The 23,376-nt window shown below is 47.3% G+C and overlaps 1 protein-coding gene across 1 annotated transcript in view; it reads right to left on the reverse strand.

Moving 5' to 3' along the window:
- TENM4 (teneurin transmembrane protein 4) overlaps window positions 1-23,376 on the reverse strand; it is a 440,205-nt gene that overhangs the window by 109,762 nt on the left and 307,067 nt on the right. The window contains exons 13-14 of the mRNA XM_055581442.1: window positions 20,248-20,433; window positions 3,264-3,410 (exon numbers count right to left, since the gene is read on the reverse strand). Of these exons, the coding sequence (XP_055437417.1) occupies window positions 3,264-3,410; window positions 20,248-20,433 (333 nt within the window). The remainder of the gene's footprint in view (window positions 1-3,263; window positions 3,411-20,247; window positions 20,434-23,376) is intronic.

The raw sequence follows: 23,376 nt of genomic DNA on the forward strand, positions 1-23,376 counted from the left end.
TCTGGGATCCTACTGTGCCCCACATCATGACTGAAATACAGGTGCTCATTTCATTCTGCCTCCATTAGATTTGGTTTGTGTGAATAACGATTTCTTACAAATAACTGTGAGCTTCCCAAGGGAGAGTAGGCTGGGCCATGTTCGCTGGTCTTTATATCCTCTGAGAAAGGAGCGTGCGACCTGGGAGATAGCAGGAGCCCAACGAATGTGTGCCTGACCGAACCTCAGACAGCCAAGTGCTTACTCTGGCTCACCCCATGTTGCTGGGTAAAGCCTGCCCTGTTTCTCCCTCCACTAAGATTGACCCTGTTTGGCTAAGACCCAGAGGGGCCAGTGAGGACAGTCTTGCCCCCTTCAGCACTTGGGGACAGCCTAACTCCTGTAGTTGCTTCATCTGTGCCATCCTTCAAAGCGGGGCAGACCCCTTCCCCTTCCTGTTGGCTCCTCCAATGGGTAGAGAGCCCACCAAGCTGAGAGGGTCCTGAGGTGGGCTGCTGCCTCATTTCGCAGTTCAGAACCCAAGGCCAAGCTCCCTCAACAGTGTGCTCCCCCCAGCCAGTTGTCTTCCCAACCAGGATGATCCATGGATGTCTTCCTGGCTGGACTGGAAGCCATGGGACATTACAGTTCCCAGGAGGGTACCAGGCATTTAATAACATCAGCTGCATGAGGGATGCTCCTTTATCACTGCCATGATTCTACTGCATCTGTGACGGGTGCTGTTTCTCTCTCTCCAGACTGTGAACATCACAAGGGTAGGGACTGTGTCTTACTTGTCTCTGAAGTCTCAGAACCCAGGAGAGGGCCCGATGCAGAGGAGACGTTCAGTTAATGTTTGCTGAGTGACCGACCTCAGGTTATAGCACTCGTGTGTGGCTTCGCTAGAAAGTATGTAAAAGTTCACTCCAGTCCAAACATGCTCTGCAGATGGAAGAGGTATATTCTCCTGCACTTGGCGATTTGTTGACTGTTCTTTTCCACTTCCTGCTGGTTCGCCTCCACGACAGCTGGAGAAGGCTCTGTTCCCCTGGGGTCTGGCTCAGCTCTGTTTCCAATGATGAGACGCTCTTCCAGGGCTGTGGGGCTCTGGGCTCCTGTGTACCCACCCGCCCTGTTAACCCTGGGCAGTCCGGGCCCTGGGAGGCTAGCTCTGCAGGACGGTGAACAGAGAGTACGTGGGCACTGTGCTTCATGTGAGGGAGTAAATGGACCTTGCTTTATGACCTATTCTGGGATGTGCATTTTGGGGAGGTATACCTTCTCCCGGCATTTCTCAAGGACACCCAATTCTTTTGCTGCCTGGATATTCAACAGCCCTCTGAAGGCTTTGGCCAAGACCCTGGATTCCTGAAAAAGGAATGACTTCATGGTATGGCTCCTCTCCCTTTCTTTCCTAACTACACGAATGTCATTGCTGGTCATGGAATTGTGTCTACACAGGCAAAGTGAAGAGGGCAGTTAGGGAGATAATCAGGTTGACCTCTCCTTCCTATGAAAAGCAAACATGATTGTCCTTTATCTTCCCGGAAGGCAGGGCTACGTGGTGCCCTTGCTCTGCCTGTGATGTTTTCTCCAAATGGAAAGCTCTCTCCTTTCCAATAAAGCCTGCCTACTGAAGCATGGCCTTCTTGATGAGCGTTTTCATACCCCCACAACAGTCAATATGGAACTCTGCACCAGCCCGTCTCACCACCCACTAGCACTTCACTTTGGTCTCTCGCCCTCATTTGAGTTCCTGGAGTGTGGGGACAGGACTTATTCATCCCCGTGCCTGGCCCCCAAACAGGGAACTCTGGATATTTATGCAGCAGCAGAATTAATGAGCTTTGCATGTTTCGGGTTAAGGGACATTTCAGTCCTGTGAGGTCTCAGGAGGACAGCATGGACCTGCTGTCTCTGCCTGCCTACCGTGGCGCAGCCCCATGGGCTCCTTGTGGAAAATTACTCCACGGGGCTGAGGACTGGGTGCATCGGGCTTGGCCTCCTCCTGGATTCAGGCAGCAGATATAAGGCCTGAAATCTGGGGGCTCGGACAAAGACCAGTGGTCTGAAACAGCCCAGAGCTGCTGGAGCCAGCTTAAGGCAAATGAACCAGAATAATCACGGCAGCACACACTGGCCTTTCAGTCCTCCTGCTGCTCTGAGATTGTTGAACTGCACTAAGTAGAAGCTTCCCCAAGGTTAGGATGCTAAGTTTCTGGCCTTGGATTCTCTATTCTGTGCAGTTTTATACCAGAAAGTCCCTTGGCATAAACATGGCAGCTGCATAAACATATCTTTTTGATGAGGTCAACTGTTAGGCCATCATTCGAAAGGAAGGGCTAAATGTTCCGATCTTTTTTTTCCCCCCTGTATATCTTTTTATCCTAATAACCCCCTGAGATTGGTAGAGGCACAAAGAATCATCCCATTTTCCAAGTAGGAAATGAAAGTACATTGTGGTTGTATTTATCCAGGTTTCACACAACAGATAGGCAAAGGCTAATTCTAGGACTAAGATAAAGACTGGAAGGGCTCTTATGATCCGAGGGCCTCATTTTGTAAGTAGGGAGTGTGAGGCCCACTGACTCGAGCAGCTTGCTTAGTGACACACAGAGGGCCAAAGACAGAATTGGGATTAGAACCTTGACCTATTCATTCTCAGCTAATACATGCTCCACAAGAGAAGGCCTCCCTTCCTCAGGGTTCTGACTGCCCAGCACTCGAAAAAAAAACAAAAACCAACAGCAAAGATGAATTCTACTACCAACCCACAGGGACAGAAGGTGTGGGGGCAAAGGTGGCCCCCAGGACTCTTGGTGAGCATTACCACCAGAACCAGAGGAGAAGGGACCTCGATCAAAGGTAACTCAACCACCCTCCCCCTGGAGAAGCATCCTTTCTGGCACTTTCCGTGCTACAGAATTGGGGTGGCCTCTTCTTGCCCACTTCCAGTGGGGGAAATCTCATAACTTTGCTAGGCAACTCACTCCATTAATGCATTACGAGAAAATTCCTTCATTCATATGCCTTCTCCTCTGCACTTGCTGTCAGATGGCAATGGATTTTGTTTGCATCAGTTAAGTTTAATTAATTCCAATGGAACAACGAGTGATACGTGCTTATTCCTTAGATGACAGGTGCTGTTTTATGCCTACCCTGAGGGCCCCCTAGACTGGATAGCTGGTGGGTTGGTGGCCTATTCACTCAGTAATGCCCACCCTCCACTCTGCATCTCCCACTGCCCTGGAGACTCACGGGGCCCTTGGGTGCCAGAGCCCTACCTCCATCGTTGTCTTTGCTGTCGCCACAGGCGGTTTCCATGGACGTGTCACAGCCAGCTCCTCTCCAGCCCAGCTGGCAGACGCAATGCCACCCGTTCAGGTCCAAGGTACATCTGCCGTTGCCATTGCACAGGCCAGGGCAACCCTCTGCAAGGCAAAGCAGCCAGAATCAGGGTCTGATCAACCATGGGCACAGACTGTGCTCACACACACTCACACTCAACCTGTCAGCTCACAAAAGGCCTTCACATTCGTCAGCACACTGATGCCCTCGGTACCTGGGGGTGCCTATCGTTAGAACTGCCCCTTACATTTAAGGCTACTGAGACTCAGAGGTGGAAGGCCTGCTCAGACCACACGGTTAGCACGCGGCACTGTCAGGAGGTAGGGGGGCTAGGCCTGAAGCCCACACCTTCTGTACCCAAAACCCTCCCTTTCCAAAGTGATCAGGATTCTAGAGCCAGAGTTCACGGATGTAGGCTTATCCAAATCTGGCCAGTGGAGCTTTGGGGCCGATTCTTCACTCCTTGCTCACGCTTGCCGGTGGTTCCTGCCTCTGTTTTGTTTAAAACAAAGGAATGATCATCCCTACGTTTACTCCTCTTGTCCCCTCAGCACACCTGGGTCTCCTTCTGAAGGGCTGTACTTTTCTCAGGCCTTGGGACTAGGTCCATTGCATGGGACCTTAGGCTTTGCATTTGTTTCGTCCGATTTCCTCCTGAACAACTGTCTTTGCCTTGAGGAAGAGTCCTGGGGTCTTTTTCTTCCCATCTGATCCTCAGCCACTCAGAGCAGCCTGGATGACTGCCACGAGAGCGCCTAACGAAGGCTGTCTGCGAATGCCAGTGCAGGTTCGGGCAGGCCACTCTCCCCTAATTGTGTTCATCTGGACATCGGTCTGGCCGCCTGTCAGTTATTAGGCACCTTCTCTGGGCTAGCACTGGCGGCACAGACATGAATAAGGCCTAGTTCTTATTCTTGAGGAGCATGCAGCCTATCAAAGGACACAGATTGGTATGAGTAAAATATTTCACTGCTAAGTGCCCTGAGGGAGATGTATAAAATATGGTGGGAACCAAACACGGGAGTGCCCATCTGTCTGCGAGGGCTGGGATGATTTAATCAGGGAGGGTCAGGCAATATTTAGACTCTGCCTGAGTTCTGCTTTGACTAGATCATAAGGTGGGAGTTATTATTCCAGTAAGCTTGCAGATTTTTGCTTACCACCCTCTCAAGAATCTGTTAAGTTACATGCTTCACTCCTGCTTCTATTATGCTGCTTGGTTTTCATCAAGTCCTCATTTTTAACAAATTTGCCAACTCCTTTCTTAGAGGGGCCATCAAAAAACACCTCACCAGGATGCCTTCCATAGCTTCTTTCTGGGCCTGCTCAGTCTCAGGGGAAGGTATGGATGTGAAAGCACTCTGCCATCTATAAAGCTTGTTTTATTATTAAAAGCAGCAAACTGCTACAAATACAGCTGTAAACTGAATTTTCTATCATGAAATAACTGAAAACTCACCCATTACTCTTAAATGAAACAAGTATGGATACGGCTGTCTGGTACAAGGCCTAGGCCAAGGTAGGCACTCACTAAATGGCAGATTAACTAGAATCTAAAACTGTAGTGTTTCAAGGCCTTTTTATCCTTGACTGGTGTTACAAAGTAGAAGAAAAGAACATGTTCATTTATATTTGAGATGTTCAACACAGCCACCGGTCAATCTAGCCACTGTGTTTTCCATTCAAAGGAAGAAACATTTATTGAGTGTGTGCTCCCAGCCCAGGAGGGAGTCCCGCAGAAACTCTGAAGCAAATGTAGACTATGGGGGTCGCTGCCTGGAAGAAGCCTGTTGGGGGAAGCAGGACGACACCAGCATGGTCACCCCAGAAGAAATCAAGACAGCAGCTGAGAAGCGCAGGAGCAGTGCTGTGACGTGCAGGCACTCTGTCTCAGAAGCTGACCTCAGCCACTCCTGATCTAAGCACCTACAGGCTCCCTCTTTCTCCAATGAGTCCCATTTAAAGTTTTGTCCATCCAGCCGAGACTTGCTTTAAATTAAGCCCCATATGTTGAAATTAGTCTTGGAGGAACAAGGGTCCAATTGTTAAGGATAGCAGTAGACTGCCTTCTCTTGCTCCAAGGTGTAGCCTCGTGTAAGACGCAAAGAATCTCTCTTGAATAAGAGTACAAGCTTGGGTGTCATTTCAAAGGCTGGTTCTGTCACTCAGTGGCTGTAAGACCCAAGCACTGTATTTAGTTCCTTTGAGCCTCAGTCTACTTATAAAATGGGGTTGTTGGGAGGATTAAATAAAGTATGCATGATGCACAAAGCCTGACAGACAGCTTGAACACAATATCTGAGTCTTCCACATGTCATGACTTTCTCGCTAGTTTGAGTAGAGGGACTATCATATATATCATGAGTTGCATCCATAATCCCAGATAGGGGCCATAAAAAGGCAAAAAGAAAACCGAGGCAATTACCTAGATCAAAGTCAGCAAAGTATTTTGTAAAGGTCCAGCTACTGAATATTTTGCCTCGTGAGCCATATGGTCTTTTTGGCTCTGTCATTACCAAATTCTGCCATTATAGCTTGAAAGGAGCCACATACAATTTGTAAATCAATGGGCATGGCTGTGTTCCAACAAAACGTTATTTATAAAGACGGGATGAGCCAGATTTGGTCTGTGTTCTGTAGCCTGCCAAACCCTGATTTAGATGCTTCAGGGCCGTGAGGACAATGACAGTTGCCTATACTGAGGGTCTACCATGGCTTGCCACTGTGCTAGGCACTCTACATGTATTATTTCCAAAACTAAGTAACGCTTGGTTACATTTTTCAGATCCTGATTGTCTAAGGCAGTGTCAGTTTCACACCACTGAATCCTAAATTTTTAATAAAAACCAAATCTTATAACAGAATGTGGACTTTGGAATGGGACAGAACAGTTCAAATCCCAGTGCCTCGATCTTACTTTGTTGTTGTTGCTAAGTCACGTCTGACTCTGCGACCCCATGGACTATAGCCCGCCAGGCTCCTCTGTCCATGGGATTTCCCAGGCAAGGATACTGGAGTGGGCTGCCATTTCCTTCTCCAGGGGATCATCTTGATCCAGGGTTTAAACCCGTGTTTCCTGCACTGGCAGGCAGAGTCTTGGGGAATCCCATGTGATGTTTGGCAAATCATTTAACTCTCCAAGTTCAGTTGTGTTATCTGTAAAATGGAGCTAATACCCAATTCACAGAGCTGTTAAGAAGGTTAATGGGATAATGTATACCAATTATTTAGCACAGCGGATAACACAGGTAGGCATTTAATAAATGATAGCTGCTATTATTATTATTGGACTTCTTTGTTTTAACATTGTATTGGTCCAACTTCACTACGAAACTCACGAATCTGAAAATAACACTTTGTCAGTCCAAACTGTTCAGCATTTGGGTCAAAAGCTATGGTCCTCATAAATACAAACCTTGCCAGAAAGAGCTGAGACAAACCCAATGCTGTGGTCATGGGGCCAACATGCCGCTCAGCAGGAAGCAGTAAGATAGATGGGTTCAGGGCCCCCAAGGCCCAGCCCAGGCCCACCTGACTTCCCTAGTGCTCTGTCCTTCTTGAGAGCAACTGTCCCAAGCGTACTTAAATAATTCATTTTGCAATAATTTAAGGTCTACTCCCTCCATTAGAATGTAACCTCCATAAAGGTAATTTTGGACCTAAACTAGTACCTTGCACAGAGCCAGTACTCCATATATTTGAGCTGAAATGGATCAATGGATGAGGCAGGAGACCTAGGTTCTGCCTGCCTAACTTGTGGGATCTTGGCAAAGTAATTTGTCCTTTCTTGACCTCAATTTCCTCATCTATTGGGGTGGCCAAAAAGTTTATTTGGGTTTTTCCATAACATCTTACAGAAAAACCCCAATGAACTTTTTGGTTAACTCAATATGAAATGAAGGTTAGGATGAGATCCTCTGTTAGGCCCTTCCAGTACCAACACCCAATAGAGAAGGTCAAAATAACCTCAAATTGGATAATTCTGTTCTTAATTTCAACAAACTTTACTTAACACCTACTGGATATCAGGCATGTGTTAATTCTGGGGTATACACAGATGAGATATAGCCTCTGCCTTCAATATTTTTATGCTCTATTTATCTATACCTTTTGTTCCAAGACAATTTAAGACAGGATGGGGCTTCCCTGGTGGCTCAGATGGTAAAGAATCTGCCTGCAATGCAGGAGACCTAGGTTCAATCCCTATCCCTGGGTGGGGAAGATCCCCTGGAGGAGGACATGGCAACCCACTCCAGTATTCTTGCTTGGAGAATCCCCATGGACAGAAGAGCCTGGCGGGCTACAGTCCACGGGGTTGCAGAGAGTCAGACACAACTGAGCGACTAACACTTTCACTTTTGCTCCAGGACAATTTAAAATGGGTCTTATAATAGCAAACAATGCTTCTCAAAGTGAATTCTTTGAACTACCAGTTCCATGAGTTCCTCAAAAACAAGCCTCTATAGTTAAATAAGTTTAGGAAACAATATATCGTATATTCTCATCCTACAAAGTCACATTAAACACATTAAAGCCTCTGGGGAGTCTTACAACAAAGAAACCTGCATATTTGATTATTGGAACATTTTCCAATTTGACCTCAGAACTCCTTGCTGCCACCCAAACCATTTACAATCATGTGGAAAATTCTATTCCACAAAACCCTCTTTGGGAAGCCCTGCTCTAGTGAGCTCCGCTTAGAACACGGGGCCTGATGCACACGTTCTGTGCAGCTCTGAAACTGCCAGGAGGCAGCCCTGGTGTTCTCAGGGAGGGTCTGGTCTACATGTAAAACCACAGGAACGCTCTCTCCACGGTCAGTTTCTTTAAATGGACCAGTCTCTATCCCAAGGGTCTGCACTGTCCAGCTGGTTTCAGGGTTTCAGAGACACCTGGAGTATCTTTGGCTTGAGTGAGGTTTGCTCTCATGCAACAATTTGCTTCTGAGATCATCACACCTCCCATTAGCCATTATGAAGAGGCCTCCTCTCGGGGGGAATCTGTTGACTTTCTTAAAGCAATATGCCCTTCCTTGCTGCTAAGTCGCTTCAGTTGTGTCCAACTCTGTGCGACGCCAGAGACAGCAGCCCACCAGGCTCCCCCGTCCCTGGGATTCTCCAGGCAAGAACACTGGAGTGGGTTGCCATTTCCTTCTCCAATGCAGGAAAGTGAAAAGCGAAAGTGAAGTCGCTCAGTCGTGTCCGACTCTTAGTGACCCCATGGACTGCAGCCTACCAGGCTCCTCCATCCATGGGATTTTCCAGGCAAGAACACTGGAGTGGGTTGCCATTTCCTTCTCCAATGCATGAAAGTGGAAAGTGAAAGTGAAGTCGCTTAGTCGTGTCCGACTCCTAGCGACCCCATGGACTGCAGCCTACCAGTCTCCTCTGTCCATGGGATTCTCCAGGCAAGAGTACTGGAGTGGGGTGCCATTGCCTTCTCCATGCCCTTCCTTACCTGCTGCTAAAACTCATTAATTTCACAACCCTGAAACACATCAATAATTCAGAGAGCCCAAGTGGCGTTAACAATCCCCTCTGGAAGGATTCATACTGGGCATTTTCCAGAGCTCAAAATAATATAATTTTAAGGTTTAGAGAAGGGCTAGGCTTTTCAAAAGAAATAATGCCCTTTAAATGACAAGGGACTGCTTTATTTCCAACCTCCTGTTTAAGCCTACAAAGAAGACTCCTTTGAAGCTAGAAGACTTTCAGAATCCTTGAAGGTATTTCATTTTTATTTATGTGGTAGAGGAGCCATACAACATACCTATCCCATTTATGTTTCTCGCTCTGGTCTTCTCGTACATTTTCATCCCCACAGGCAGCCCTCTAGACAAGGGCACCATCATCTCCTACCTAGATGACAGCAACAGCCTCCTAATCGGTCTCTTTGCCCCTAAATGTTCCTTCTCAACTTTTCCCACAATATGGCCAGATCGATCCTTCCAAATCACAAATGTCATCAAGTCATTTGCGTGCTGTTCAGTCGCTCACTTATGTCCAACTCTTTTGCGACCCTCATGGACTGCAGCCCACCAGGCTCCTCTGTCCATGGAATTTTCGCAGCAAGAACACTGGAGTGGGTTGCCATTTCCTTTTCCAGGGGATCTTCCCAACCCAGGGATAGAACCTGCATCTCCTGCATTGGCAGGCAGATTCTTTGGGGCCTGGGAAGCCCCATCAAGTCAGTATCCTGCTTTTAAAAGCCTTCAGTGGCCTCTCATATGGTATGTTATGGCCCACAATTTTGGTCTATGAGGCCCTGCCTAGGCTGGGGAGGGCTCTCATTGCTAAGTGGCCGTGGGATGTCCTCTATCACAATCCTCATCATGTTTTGTTGGAACTATTTTTAGTGTTTTAGGGACAATATATTTTTAGTGATTTCTCTGGGAGGCTGGGGCCTCTTCTGTCATGTGGCTCCACATTTCCTCATACTTAGGAAGAGGTCAAAATACTTGGTGAGTGGCTGTTGTTTCTTCAGTGTCTACCAAGGCAAGTGGACAGAAAGAACAAAAGCTGGCTTGTCTCTGAACTGCAAAATACTCTACTCTGAAAAGTCCCAGGTTTACATATATCAGCCTCTGAATTCTTTTTTGGGAATTACTAGCACCCATTATACCAGAGAGCCAGTCCGATGGGGTGCTTGGTGGAGAACTAGAGTTTTGACAAGAAACATTTGTCTTTTAAAGTGACTTATGATTCATTGACCTAATCTACCTCAAGGTTTGGTGAATATTTTCTGAACTACAGATCAGAACAGGTGGCTTGAGAGAGAATGTGGGCTACTTCCTGGTGAAGGTGTCAGCTTGGAAGATGTGGTTTGGAGGAAGAACATTGGAAATTAATGGGACATTCTTCATGACTATGACAGAAGAAAGAATATTGGAAATATGGATTAGGCCAGGAAATAAAAAATCCTGGTTCTGCTACTTACTACAAGTGTGATCCAGGCTGGGACACTCAACTTCTTCAACTTTAATTTCCTTTTCCAATCAAATGAGTATAATTCTATCTGTTCCCTTAAAAAAAATTCACAGGACTCACTTAAGACTCATGGATGTGGAAAAACTTCACATAGTAGGAAAAACATTCACCAAATAGATGGTGACATTATTAAACTTAATCCATCTTGAGGATTCCCCTGATGATGATCATGTGTGAAATGCCTATTTTAAACAGGCTCAGAGGTGTGACTCTTTCTTGCTGCAATAATTTTATTCTTGGTTGAAGGCCAGTATGTAAAGTTCAGGGAACCTTGCTTCTCAACACCAGGCGTCCACTGGGTGGGTCCCACAATCACCTTTGCTGTGTTTGGCAGAGATATCCCAGTTGAAAAGCATTCAGTCATTTAGGTTGCCCTAAAATCCTTTCCATGAATTTTTAAACAGCAGTTGCTATCTCTTATTAAAAGCCAATTTAGTCCTTTTCTTTACAGTTTCAAAAATTAGCCTGGCTAATGAAGTCCTTCTCCAAATTAAGGGCAAGGCTAAGAGTATGATGTTAAAACAGCACAGCTAACATTTACTGAGCACCATTCCTGCCCACGTGCTGAACACTTTACATTCATTACTTTATTCAATCCTCATGCCAACCCTATGAGGCAAGTTCTGTTATCATGCTCATTTTATAAGGACTCTTGAAGGGAAGGGAGGGAGGTCGGTCATTGAATTCATTAAGTGTTGGAGTTTAGATTCAAACTCGGGCAGTCTGACCCCAGAGTATGTGTCCTTAAGCACTGAGCATATATTTGGTACCCAGTGCTGTGTGAGGGCTTAAGGATAAAAAGATGAAGATGGCATGGTATTTCTCCCCTGGGAGCTTGGAGCCTTTCTGGAGCACACGTATCTGATCATTCAGACTTCTTCTTAGAGCTGCTGCTGCTGCTGCTAAGTCACTTCAGTCACTTCAGTCGTATCCGACTCCGTGTGACCCCATAGACGGTAGCTCACCAGGCTCCCCCGTCCCTGGGATTCTCCAGGCAAGAACACTGGAGTGGGTTGCCATTTCCTTCTCCAATGCATGAAAGTGAAGCTGCTCAGTTGTGCCGACTCTTAGCGACCCCGTGGACTGCAGCCTACCAGGCTCCTCCGTCCATGGGATTTTCCAAGCAAGAGTACTGGAATGGGTTGCCATTGCCTTCTTCCCTTCTTAGAGCAGTGAGGCCTTTTTGCAAAATTAGGTACCATCAACTTAATGTAAATGGCAAAAATTACTTTGCCTGTAGGGAACACTCTGCAAAGATAAAACTTAACTAAGTCAGGCCTTCTCTGAAGAGGGGGGAAAAAAAAAAACCAAACAAACCGACCATTTACTCCCTGAGGTCAGAGGTCTGTTTTCCCCTCATTTCTCCAGAGCCTGGTACAGTATCTAGTGGGAATGGAGTTCTTAAGATTTCTTAGGTGGCTCCAGGGTCTCTGTTGCTTCCTGTCTCAGACCACCCGCCCTGGTTCCCAGCAACTTAATTCTGATGGACCAGGGGCCACAGGGATGGGCAGGGTGACATGAGATGGGGCAGAAAGGGTGTATGGGAAGGGAAGGATAACAGCACAATGGCAATGTCACAAACAGATTGAGCACTTGCAGGAAGGGAAGAAGGACCCTCCAGGTGTATCAACCATCTCGTTATCAAAACCCTGCCCCCAGGGCAGTGGATGCTGTGACAAAGTCCGGGACGTGGCAGCCTTGGGACACCATGCTTAGAGGGTACATGTGTATTTCTAGATGTACATTTCTTCTGTTATGCCCATACACAAACACACACACAAAGACAACAGAAAAATAGAGGAAGACCATACCTTTAACTACCCTATCCAGATAGTGCGCTTGGGGAATAAAAGACAGCACATTTAAGGTAGGATCCAGAAAGTACAATACTGCCTGTCACACAACCATGCCAGGTGCTAAGGAGACAAAGGGGCCGCACCCCACATCTGGGACAGACCTGCCAGGGAGAGGAAAATAAAACCAAAGACAGGACAACACGAGAGAGAAGGAGGGAGAGCAAGCGCATTCTTCAGGAAAGGCCAAAAGGAACGTCAACCCACTCTGGGATCCAGGCGTTTGGAAATGTGATCATATAAACAAGAGGACATGTGGATAAGGAAATCGGGAGGAGGAGGAGGATGGGAAGCTGAGAAAGTGGCCATGCTCCTGATCCGTCAGCTGCACGGAAAACTAGCACTTTGTCTGCCCAGAGCACCATCCACCTTCCCTTTGCGAGAGCGAGGGAATCCTGTCTGGGCAGAGGTGCCCGCAGAAGGTTGGGGTTTGGAGACAGGCAAGATGTGAGTTATCTCTGATATGCACTAGGGGACTGGGTTGAGTCTTTGGTCAAATATACTGCTAGCCTATCTGCTTGCCACTCCTGTATTTTCCATGGACACACGTGCCCACAGGAATGCAGAATGCTTGATGTTCTAAGTGAGATGCATCTCTCCTTTGTGCCTCTTACACAGAATGTGAGGTGCAGGTCAGTGGAGGTCGCTGTGAAAGAAAAGAAACCCTGACCCCTTCTCAATTCTGATGAACTCAAAAAGGTATTTAGAATGATGCATGCTTTGTTTTCCCACACATACGCCATTTTTATGATCATACATCACCACTGGGGGGTTATATTCAAGCAGTGAATCATTTGGCAATCTGAGGTTTTGCTTATTTGTGAGTGTGTTAAATGTTAGTTGCTCAGCTGTGTCTGGTTCTTTGCAACCCCATGGACTGTAGCCCACCAGGCTCCTCTGTCCATGGAATTCTCCAGGCAAGAATGCTGAAGTGGGTTCCGTGCCCTTCTCCAGGGGATCTTCCCTACCCAGGGACTGAACCCGAGTCTCCTGCATTGCCGGCAGATTCTTTACTGTCTGAGCCACCAAGGAAGCCTATTGGTGAGGATGGGTGTCCAATGTGGCTCTGAAATAAGCCTCCTGTGCACATATGTGGGTGCCTGGCTGTGTGTCTGGAGCAGGGCAGACCTCTACATCCCCAGCACACATCAGTCACACTATCTCACCTTCCCCATTAGGCTGTGGTCACAGCCTTTGGAGGGGCTTCCCTCACATCTCCCTCTCTACAGCTCCCTCACAAGTGCTCCGAAGAAAACTGGGGAGATGGCCACCTCCTGAAGGGTTTATGTTTTCAGCCGGGCTGGCCCCCACACTTAGCTTGATTTCACACGTGAACCAAAAGTCCATAAGAGAGGGCTCAACTGCAGTGGTGAGGCCTTATCTGGAAGCCCTAGGGTTCTATAAACTGTGAGAACATTCTTACTCTCTTCATAAAAAAAAAAAAAAGCATAAATTTTACGTTTTCAGTCCTCTGGACAGGACAGATACTGTTGCTGTTCATCAATATATATTTGCCTCCAAAGGCTCGTGGATGAAAGGCTATGTTCTTAGTTCAGGCCTCCTTGTGGTCTGTGCTTCAAGATGAAATACGCTCCCAGAGGCTGCAGAGCCAAGTGGAAAATTGGGAAGAGGAGTTTAAGCGGGTGCTTCCCCCTTCATTCTCAAAGATCCTGCAGAGTCCATCAGCTCACAGGATGTCAGGAGGAAATGCGAAGGGGAGTGGTGTATTACGCAGGACCGAACAAACAGAACTGTGGACGGACAGACGGTGAAAAACAGGATCAGCCCGCATGGAAAAACAAGCCCAGGAAGCTTCTCTGGAGTAGGCAAACTCTTTCTTGATGTTTGGTGCTTCTTCAACCTTCTTCTTAGTCAAGCTTGTTCGTCTAAGTTTGCAAAGTGATCCAAAATTGCTTAGAGGTCATCTCCCGGAATACGCCATCAGAAAGCCATAACATACAGGATTTCTTGGCTCAGCTGGTGTTCTTAGCTTTCTGATCTGCAGAGTTCTGTGAAGGGTCCTAATCATATATTCTGGTCATAACTCTGAACCCAGCTACAGACGAGATGGAGTGAGCCTAGACTTCTCTCATGGGGCTGGCAAGGATGACTTAGCTGGATGAGATACCACTGTTGGGATCCAAATGGCTATAGAGCTGTGCAGCATCCATGTGGAGGGAGCTCTCAGACCATGAAAAATGTTGTCTCCAAACTCAATGGTGATGTTGTGGCTCTGGTGATGAGTAAAGATTATATCCACTATGCAAACTAATCTCCCCAAGTTCAGGGGCTGACCTTAGAGAGCTCTTGCTCTGTCTTCTAACGTCATTTCATTTATAAGAACTATTTAGTAATAAAGTTTTCTATTAAAATAGTGTGTTTTAAGTACCTTGAACAAATGCTTATTAATTTCTTAGCTACAGGCAGGAATGGCAGCCAGTGTAAGTGATGGAGGCAGACTCAGGTTGCAATCAACATTGTGGGTTTCAGGAGACAAAAGTGGGCTCCACAAATCCTGAGATTCCTTCCCTACATAGAGACCTCAAGCCACACTGTGAATCCAAATGCTGGTAACAGCCAGTCAACACCAATTCCAAGCAACACCAAGTCCAAGGGTTCTCTGGGTGCAGAACAGAGCTTTCTTGACTACTGAAAATGAAAGTGGTAACTGGGTCTTTGAAGTCCAATGTCATTTACTTATAAAAGGTATGTGCAGAAGTCCACATTGTTGTTTCTTTCACTGTTTGAAAATCTTGGCGCATATGCCCTTGAGAAGAGTTAATTAAAATTTCATTGCGACTTTGAAGCACTAATTGTTAAGAAAATATGATGTCAAGTCCCTAGGCTTGCATTATGAATGGTGGATTCAGGGCTTCCCCAAATTCCTTCATCTTTTTCTTCCAGATTTTAGGATGAAGACGATGGGAGTAGAATCAGTTTCCTCTCGGACGATGATTGTCTTTTCAACATTGCACACGATTCTCAAGCTTCTGCTATATTCCTGTCACTATGCAAGAAACTGGAAACCGTGGAAGCACACAGTTATTTATAAAACAAGTTCTGGGCCTTTGACAGGAGGGAAGTCTGTGAGGTCTTAGTTCTCTTTAGTATTTCTATGACCTGCGACATGAAAGCTTCTTTCCTTTGCTTGCTTGTACTGATGGAAGTTTCTAAACATTTCTCTTGAGATAATCCCAATAAGCTTCGGGTCCCCTTATCAAAGGCTGTGAAGAACATGGCAAGAAGCTTTTTCACTCTTATCCTCCAGGAGCCTCAGCTGACTCTAACAGTTGTATCGTGGGTACGTGTCAGGTCAGATGAAACAAGGATCACTGTGACAGGTGATGACAACTGGGGTGGTTATAGTCATCTGAACTTCTTTCAGATGGATGACAGATCATCCAAGAGATACTCTTGTTAAGTTCTTGGATACGTTAATGCTCTTCTCTCTTTGGATAAAGGATCAGTGAGGAGTAAGTAGCCCATGGCACCCGCCCTGAGAGGGACTCACAGAGCTCACTAATTGGTCTCCAGTTTCCCACTCCTATCACGTGTGGGCTGAGAGCTCCCAGGGGCATCAACTAATCAAGCTCCTCTTCTGACAATGTGGGGGCAGATCCCTGTCCATGTCCTCTTTCTCCTTGTCAGCATTTGTCCTGCAACTCCTGGGTCCTGATGTGAGAGCATGCCTTTGAGGAGGCAGAAGGCAGGAGGAAAAGGGGACGACAGAGGATGAGATGGTTGGATGGCATCATTGACTCGATGGACATGAGTTTGAGCAAGCTCTGGGAGTTGGTGATGGACAGGGAGGCCTGGCGTGCTGTAGTTCACGGGGTCGCAAAGAGTCGGACATGACTGAGCGACTGAACTGTAAGCACAAGATTATCTCACAGATGCAGATAGCTTATGAATGCTTGTGAGTCCTCTTGCTTGAGGACTGTCTGATAACACAAAAGAAACTCAAGAGCGAGCATTCAAAAATGGACAAAGGACTCCAGAAGATTGTGTGGCCTTTCTTTATAATTCCTCTGCATTGTGAAGTCTGTCTTTGTTCACTCCAGTAATTGCATCATCACAGTATTATTTTGATCTTTACTCCCAGAGGAGGATTTGTTTAAGAATCAGAATTTATAGCACTGGACAGCTCTCCTGAAGCCTAGTAAATAATTCTGTATATCTGGCATTTTGAACAATCACAGCTTTGGGGTCAAGGTTGGAATTTTACAAATGTAATCAGAAGCTTGCATTTCCCATATGTGTTTTGGGACTTTATAGTCAAGGGAAATGAATAAAGTAACCATCACAGAAGTGATCCAAAATGTTAATGTTTTCAAAGAAATAGGAAAAATTAAACACCTTCTGAAATTTAGCTATGATTTTCAGCTTTCTCTAATGAAATAGGAGGTCAAGCCCCAGACTTAAAAGATCCATAAAATTCTTGGAAAAGATGTCCAAAAATATGTTTTTGATGACTCTGTCTTGACCACATACTTGAGAAATGAATCCATGTCGCATCCTACCTTAACTTCTGGACTAGGGAAACTGGGTTTCATTTACACTAGGGTGTATTAGAAACAAGTAAGTGAGAGTGAAAAGGAAAATACCTCTTTTTATTTTTAGGAGCAGGTGATGCTGGATGTGTAGGTCTGTGGGCAGTGGAGGAGGGGCTGGAATGTCAGTGTCCCTGCAGGCTTCCCCCAGCCCCCTGCATCCTGAGATCTGTGATTTGTAGATGGAGAAACTGAAGCCCCCAGCGACCATGCGGTCTGCCCACAGAGCTTCTTCACCAAGACCTTTCTTGAAGATGCAAAGAGATGGATAATTCCTAACATAAAGAATTAAGATTCAAAATATTCTTGTTTTCTGACAAAAATATAGTCATTAAAGAGGATGCCACTGCCAAATTTCCTTTCATTCTGAAACTAATCTATTTTATTAAAAAAAAAAAACAAGTAGTTTCCATAAAAGAAAAGGTGGACCCCGATCTCCAAAAGGAGATACTTAATTCCTGCTATATAATCTACTCTGGGAAATGTCACTGGGTTAAGAAGGTTCTTATGCTGGGGACTTGTCACAAGGAGTTCAGGCTTGTCTAAACTCTTTTATGCTGGTTATTAGATAATCAAGTCATTCTTTCCTGTTTATGGAAGACAGGAGTGTGCAAATAAACAGCTCTGCTCTCTCTGGCGCCCACTGCATGGAGGTGTCTGAATCAGCATTGTGGGTTCTGGCATTTTCTCTTGTATAAGACAAAACCACATTGTAACATAGGAACTAGCTGCACTATAATCAACCCTCATATAATAAGGAAGCCTGATTACAAGAGAAAATTTAACATTTTGAATTTCTAACTTTTCGCAGCAGTAAGTTTTTGCTTTTCCTAACTGATCCTCACAGGGAGTGTAGTTCCCTGGAAATAGAAGAAAGTGCTTCTTGCTGCCATTAAAGATTAAAGAGAGGCTTCTCCTTCTCATTTCTGTTCTGAGAAGAAAAAAGAAGGCACCACCATTGTTTCCCTCCTTTGTATCTCGCAGCCCCTTCCCTTCTACCGACAAGGTTACTGGAGGCTTCCTTTGGCACTACGGTGTTGAGTTTCTGGCAGGAATGCAGCTGGCCACAGGCGAGACGCACAGAGGGCAAGCTGCCATGCGGGGAGACAAGACAGGGACAAAGGAAACGCTCACCACACAATGACAGGTAATAGAATTCCGGGCCAAAGTCCTTTCATCTGAGCCACTATGACTAGCCCATTGCTTCTTCAATGTCCTGTGACATTTTCTGGTATTTATGACTGTCAACCTTCCTCTTGAATCGTGTGCACTTTTACCTTGATGTATTTCTTATCTGGAGGGAAAACAGCATCTGCAATCCCAAGATGGAATTTGCTCTTACAGAGTGACAGCTGGGTGTGCAGGGGAGGTGGGAGGCCCTGCTTTGACTTCTTGGCATCCAAACAAAGGGATGCTCTTCAAGTCCAGCCGATGATCATCCACGAGACGCTAGACGGAGCACCGCCCGCCCCCAAGCCCTGCCATGAATCATCTGTGACTGGACGAGGGGAGACTTCCCCCAAATCCCTCGTCATTTGACTCAGACGAGATACTTTAATCTTATAAAAGTCTGACATCCATAAACCCTGTGCAACTTGGTGGGGTGAGCTGAGGACTCTGTAAGCAAGTGAGAGAAAACAGAAGGGTCTCTCTGGGCTCTGATTTTGGTTTTAATAAGCACGGGTCCCCTTCTGGGCTGGGAGGCTAAGAGGTCAGCCTGTCCTTAGTCATGCAGAAAAGTGAAGGTGAAGGGGGAGCCGAGTTTAAAGAAGTGGGTGGGCCTCCTGAGTGACTCGGGCCGCTTCTCTTTCAGGGGGTGTCCAGGGCTGTCATGAGATAGGATGACTCTGACAGAAAGAAGCCACCCAGAGGCACATAGGGTGGTAGCGCGGCACATTCTGCTATGGAAAAGCAGGCCAGGCTGCTGGCGGCGGTGGGAGCAGCTTTGCGCGCTGGTAAGAGCACTGGCTGGCAACCTAACCATGGCACTCTGAGCGCCACTGGAATAGGAGGGCCCAGCCTCTGGGAAGGACAAGAGCCGGAGGCCTCTGCAGAAAACCTGGGCTTTCACCGCGGCTCAGAAAACCCAGCCTCAAGTTCCCATTCTACTTCTTCACGGTTAAGTGACTGTAGGCCTCGGGTCCCTGCAAAGAAGGGGATAATACACGTGCCTTCACGGGGTGATGGCTGGGTGTATGAAATGATGCACTCAAAGCCCTTAGCACAGAGCTGGTCACACTGTAAATACTCAAATATCAGAAGCCATTATTATTGATGTTAATAAGTATAAGGCATTCCAGAGCCATTTATAAACAGAACGATGGGGTGGGGGCAGACATGATCAATAAAAACTAATTTCAGGCTATAAAACAGAAAGAATGAAGCCGTAAAAAAAAAAACAAAAAAACAAAAACAAAACAAAACAAAAAACATGAAATAAGAGGGAGCTCCATTTGTTCAAAATTCCTTCATCCCTCAAAATCTTTGGGGCTTGCCTCCCAGTTTCTGTAAGACTCAGGAGGGGACTTTCAGAGCTGGAGAGGCAGCCTGTGTCCTGCCTCCTAAAGCCATGTGCTCACCATCTGATCACAGATCCTTTCTTTAAAAACACACACACACACACACACACACACACAAAAACATGGAAGGGGAAGAAGTTAAAACATACATACACAAACCAGTTGATTCAATAAAGACGTTTTGGTGAGTGTTCATTCCAGGATAATAAACCAAGCAAATGTCTGGCTGTGTTTAAAATCAACAAAACCAGCAGGAAAGGGAGAAAGAAGGGAATGAAGTGATCAGCTTGTTTTGAAAGCTGCCAACAGTGCTGCTTCAGCAGGGGCTGGTGCTGAGGAGCCCCCTGGAGAGGGGAAAGGAGACAAAGGCAGACAGGATGGAAGCCGAGGACAGGAGTGAGGGGGAGGACCCCAGGCCTAATGGGCTGCAGATGTGGCCGGGGACCTGCGGGAAGCTTCCTCCAGGCCTCCAGGCCTCTCTGGGAGTACAGGCCTAGGAGGCCATGGTGGGGAGGGGTCGGTGCTAGAACCAAGACCTCCCAACCAGACCATAAATTTGATTGAATGGGCTACTTGTAATGAGCAGTACCATGTGCCAGCCTGTGCTAAGCTCTTTACGTGCATGCTTGCCCCCATTTCATAGGTGAGCAAACTGAGGCTCCGAGAGACACTTAGACCTTGCTCACAGTTGCTCAGTGGTAGAGTCATCTGCCTCATTCTTCAACCCCAGCTCCCTAACACAAAGCTGTCATCCATTCAGCCTGGGCAGGGCGAGCCCCAAGGTATGCTACCAGCTGGTTGAGACCCGGGAAATGCAGGTTGGGAGGGAAAAGGTTCTGAATCCCCCGACTGTGAATTCAAATCCAACTGCTGTCTAGGACAAGCCGACCATAATGTCGTCAGATGAAAGGACTTTCGGCCCAGCTCCCGCATGCGATGGGGGCCCCCCAGAGTGCCCGGCAGACGCCGGCAGCGTGCAGCCCCCGGGGAGGCCCGGGCCCCGCCCGCGTACCGATGGTGCAGTGCTCGCCGTTCCAGCCCGGGCTGCACTCGCACTTGCCGTCGCGGCAGGTTCCGTGCTCCGCGCAGCGCGGGTGGCAGGCGCGCTGGTCGCAGGCCGCCCCCATCCAGCCGTCCTCGCAGCGGCACGTGCCCCCCACGCAGACGCCATGGCCCCCGCAGTCGGCAGCACAGATCTCTGTGGGGCGGGAGGAGAAAAAACAGGCACTGAGCAAGCTTTTCTGGGGAACAAGGGTCACACTTGGCTCCCCTCCGCCGGGCTCCGTGAGCTGTCAGGGTTCGAAAGGCTCAGGGCTAATCCCTGCAGACAAGCACCCCCTGAAAGAATAACTCTCCCGGCGGAGGCCTGTCCCCAGCCCTCCTCATCATCAAAACAGGATGGATTGCAGGCCTCTCCTCTCTTTGCTTTTCCCTGTGGCCAGCCTGTCCCCACTTTTGTGCTTGCCGCTTCCAAAAGGGACCGGCCTACGGAACAGATGTGACAGAAAGTCAGATTTAATTAAAAACCAGTTATGTGTGAAAACAAAGCGAGGATGAGTCCCCCGATTGCCAAGTCAAGTGCTTGTGGGTTTGGCTGGGGTGCGTGAGGGGTCCTGGGCTTGCCTTTCACTCCAGCCTTGACTCTAAGTGAGATGGGATGAAAGGGAGGTTGGCCCTCCAGCACACCACGGGGGTAACTCTGGGTGGCTGTTCTGGGCTTTTGCTGGGTTTATCCTTTGTCCTCTTGCTCATGGATCACCCCAACTCCAAGAGCCATCGAAATGGCCTTTCTCATTCAAAGCAATACTGGCTTGGGGGTGGGGGCACTTCACAGCCAGAGTGGAGTTGCCCAGCCCTTCACAAAGGCCCAATTGTGAGATGGTGCAACACACTCACACGACCTGATTCACAAGCCCCTCGGGCTTGGGGCCAGTGACATCTTCACGGTTACGCAGGCAGAGGTTGTGGAGGCTCTGAAAACAACTCCTTTTTAGGAAACCGGTTGAACAACTGGGACCCTTGATGGTCTTGGCCAGGGCTGTGAATGGAGACCCTAATTAGGTTCTGTGCCTTGTGGCCCAATGTTCTTCAAAAGAAAATCCCAACACCTTAAATTTCTTTCCAATTAGACTGACTGACACCCGCATCAAGTTGCATTTGCAAGCTGTAATTCTGATTTCAAAGTTCCTAACAGTTTAAGTACTTTTGAAAAAGGAAAGAAAATAAAATTAGATCTCAGAGGCTCAGAACTTTCATCTTAATCTATGAGGCAATGGCTAAAATGTTCAAGTGAAAAGGAGAATGAAAAAGCTGGCTTAAAATTTAACATTCAAAAATGAAGATTATGGCATCTGGTCCCATCACTTCATGGCAAGTAGATGGGGAAACAATGGAAACAATAAGAGACTTTAACTTCTTGGGCTCCAAAATCACTGCAGATGGTGACTGCAGCCATGAAATTAAAAGATGCCTGCTCCTTGGAAGAAAAGCTATGACCAACCTAGACAACATATTAAAAAGCAGAGACATTACTGACAAAGGTCTGTCTAGTCAAAGCTATGGTTTTTCTAGTAGCCATGTATGCATGTGAGAGGTAGACCATAAGGAAAGTTGAGCGCTGAAGAATTGATGCTTTTGAACTGTGGTGTTGGAGAAGACTCTTGAGAATCCCTTGGACTGCAAGGAGATCAAACCAGTCCATCCTAAAGCAAATCAGTCCTGAATATTCACTGGAAGGACTGATGCTGAAGCCGAAACTTCAATACTTTGGCCACCTGATGTGAAGAGCTGACACATTGGAAAAGACCCTGGTACTGGGAAAGATTGAAGGCAGGAGGAGAAGGGGACAACAGAGGATGAGATGGTTGGATGGCATTACTGACTCGATGGACATGAGTCTGAGCAAGCTCTGGGAGTTGGTGATGGACAGGGAAGCCTGGTGTGCTGCAGTCCATAGGGTTGCAGAGAATTGGACATGACTGAGTGACTGAACTGAACTGAAAAATACCCAAGAGTTAAAAAAAGAAAACAATAGTAAGAATGTCCGTATCTGAGGTGTTCCTACACCTGACAATTTGGCCAGCAAACTAGCTAGACAGGGAGGGTGTGCCTACGGTACCACGCCAGGTTTCTTGGCTACCCAGAGGAGACAGAGGCTGCTGGAAAATGTGAGGAAAGAGCCCTGACCTGAAGCCAGGGGATTTGGTCTCTACGCCAGGTTCAGGAGCAGAAGCTCTGTGACCCTGGTCAGGTTCCTTGACTTTGCTGCTGCCTCTTAGCATTTCTACTGCCCATCAGGGCCAGTAGAAGTAGATAATGGGAAATGGTGTGGCAAGATCACTAACTCAAGAAAGATTTCTCAGGACAGTGATGGATGTCACTGGATGTCCAAGGACTGGGTTTGCAAGGTTCATGCCTGTTCAGCCACTGATCTGCTGCGTGACCTTGGGGAGGTCACCTGTCCTCTCTGGGTGTCAGCTCCCTCATCGACTGCAGGGGAAACCAGATGGCAACTGAGACTGTGGGAGTCTCCGATGTAAACATCCTCCATGTTGCACAGCATCATCCATCCCCAGGACTGGGCCCCTCCTCCTCTGAGAAGTCGCCCACGATTCACCCAGCAGCGGCTGTCTTGCTTGATGCCTTTCCAGATGACATGGTAGACTGCTCTTCCATTTCTGTGTGTGTCACTGTCAGACGCAGGACACCCTGAGGCTGGATGAATTCTTCTGATCGCCTCTAGGCCTGATACCCAGCATGGTTCTTGGCACAGAAAGACCCTTAATTAAGGTTTGTTGGATAAGAAATCCATGCGTGCCTGGGGTTACTGGTGCCAAAGAATTTAAAACAATTCAGGTACACCCTGCTCAGCCTGGCTGACAGTCAGTCCAGGCCTGTCTGTCTGCTGTGAAAACTCCCCGAGTGAGGGTGCGGCTGTGGAGCGGTGTCAGGACAGCCAGCAGCCCTCCAGGAAGGGGGATTGCTCAAGGTGTTCTTCAAGCTTCCTTCCCTTCTCGCTCCCACGGACAGCGTGTTGGACTTCCCTCAAGATGCAGACTTACAGTCTCGGGTCCCTGGGTCTCCCGGTGTCTCGAGTCTGAAATTTCTAGCCCTATGGCACAGCGTTGCAAGGACATCCACC

The sequence above is a fragment of the Bubalus kerabau genome, chromosome 5 (assembly GCF_029407905.1).
Source record: "Bubalus kerabau isolate K-KA32 ecotype Philippines breed swamp buffalo chromosome 5, PCC_UOA_SB_1v2, whole genome shotgun sequence".
Lineage (NCBI taxonomy): Eukaryota > Metazoa > Chordata > Mammalia > Artiodactyla > Bovidae > Bubalus > Bubalus kerabau.